The sequence below is a fragment of the Sipha flava genome, unplaced genomic scaffold, assembly GCF_003268045.1.
Source record: "Sipha flava isolate LNK unplaced genomic scaffold, YSA_version1 203_pilon_pilon, whole genome shotgun sequence".
NCBI lineage: Eukaryota > Metazoa > Arthropoda > Insecta > Hemiptera > Aphididae > Sipha > Sipha flava.
Window position 1 is genome coordinate 119,741 of NW_020272799.1, and position 2,235 is coordinate 121,975.

At 36.4% G+C, this 2,235-nt stretch overlaps 1 protein-coding gene across 1 annotated transcript; it reads left to right on the plus strand.

Annotated features, from left to right (window-relative positions):
• Positions 1-454: 454 nt before the first annotated feature.
• LOC112682423 lies at positions 455-1,333 on the plus strand. The gene is made up of 2 exons (XM_025553024.1): positions 455-577; positions 795-1,333. Exons 1-2 carry the CDS (start codon positions 467-469, stop codon positions 1,134-1,136), a joined length of 453 nt encoding a protein of 150 aa, XP_025408809.1. The 5' UTR covers positions 455-466; the 3' UTR covers positions 1,137-1,333.
• The last annotated feature ends 902 nt before the right edge of the window (positions 1,334-2,235 follow it).

The window sequence follows — 2,235 nt, forward strand, 5'->3', positions numbered from 1 at the left end:
TTTTCAAAGAACCACAACGGCTCGTCGTTATACAGAGGTTTGGCCGCAGACAAATTGTCGTATGTCAAGTGAACTTTTGTACCAGTTCTGCATCAGCTACCGTATAACAATTATATCATTGTATTATTTATATCACGCCACCTTGCGTCTCGGCCGATTGCGCATGACATTAACGCGAGGGCGAATGCTGTGCTTCGGTTTTAAATGATATTACACGTGCGCGAAATCCTTCCTACGTATACGTATATATTTATTAACATATTATCATTTGTTGCACTGGTTGTAGCACCACACACGATACTCATATAATATTGCTGTGAGTTGCGTTATCTCGTTATTGTTTGTTAACGTTTTGGCATCGGTGTCCGTTTCGTAATTGGATAACGTGATAATACTATGCGCGCGGAATAGTAATCTTCGGGCGTCTCTAGGACAAACGGATGGTATAAAACGGATCATCCGGCCCATGGTCGGCATTAGTTCTCCGCAGCCGTACGCCATCTCACGCACACATTCGTCCATCAGATACTTGTGCACTTCCACCAAACCCACCGACCAAATCGTCATGAAGTTCCAAGTAAGTAACCGTTTCGAAAACGTCCGCGTCCAGTGGCGCCCCAAACATATTTTCCTGGTGTAGCAAGATAATATTAGACCCCTACATAACATTTTACTCCAATATTTAACTTACATGTTATAGTTCAAGCCATGTGATTTGGCCACCGTATTCATTTGCACAGTATTATAGTGTTTTGTAATCTTATGAAACTGATCGTCTTTTTTTTGTGTATCAGTTGTCTCTCGCTGTGCTCGCCATGGTCGCCGTGTGCTTCAACGCCGTCGTCGCCGATGAAGCTAAAACTCAATCCACTGCAGCTAAATCCACCATCAAAAGGAGCAAACGTGGTCTGTTCGCACCGCTGGTCACCTCTCCTTACGTGGCATCGTACGCACCCGCATCTCCTTACTTGGCCGCACCTTATGCAGCAGCCCCTTACGTCACCGCCACTTACACCGCCGCTCCTTACGCGGTCGTCTCCGCCCCGTACGCCATCGCCTCACCGTACGTCTCATCATACGCCACCTACCCGTACGTTTCCAAGACTTTCTCGTCTCCGTACGCGTACTACCCATGAGCGACTGTCTTCCGATATCTGAATTTGACTGGAACCAACAAGACATGAACAGACAAACTCTAAACAATCGAAAATAAAATTAAAGAAATTTATTATTATTATTATAGTATAACCTGTGGTTCAGTAGAAATACCTATGTGTATTCGAAATTGTGACATTTTGTTGAGATGTAAATATAGTTTTAATTTATCAAATAACACTTTCTCTTATATATCTACATAGTTTACAGATGTCTACTGAATAATAGTGGACCAACTATCCTCGAGTGTATTTATGGTACGACTAATCGAATGTTGAAGACAAACTAGTATAACTATCTATCATAAATCTTATGTTTATACTTATAAATTAACTATACATAGTGCATTATTTTCTACTCACAATTACAGACAAACACCTACATATAATTATAAAAAAATTTCAAAATTGAGAAATTTTTTCGAGTTTTCGAGTATAGTTCTTATTTTATTATTTTTCTCGAATCAAGGTAAATAAATAAATCTATAGTAATACGTTATTTTTCTTTCAATTAGATCCTGTTAAAAATTAACCTCATCTCTCATTCCGAATTATATCAGGTTACAGTAAATTATTTGAATAATAAAAAAACCTTTTTAATATTTATATTTACCATCAATCAAAGTATAATATTTATTATATAACAAGATTTACGAAAAGAGATTCGATTAAATATTATATTCATGATCTCCACTGTTCGTGTATAATCTACATGATTTTTTTATATTCATGAAAAAAAGTCGGTAAGCGTAAATATTTTAGTTTGATGAAGAAAAAATAAAATTCAATGCATTGTAGTTTGCAAGAATACTAATATTAATATTAGTATCAATTATTACAGCAAACGTTTTGAATTTCTAATATATTTTTTATAATTTATAACGCTTATTATTGCTACTACTATTACAGTGACGACCTTGCAATGAAATCCTCCACATCCTGTTTTCACATGAGCAATCGACATTATTAATATGCACCCAATTGCTTAATGGCTTTTTTTAATAAAATACCTACAAATTTGAAATAATAATCAAATAGCTAGTTGTGAGCTGGTCTAATAGTTCGAACAGCAATGGTCAGG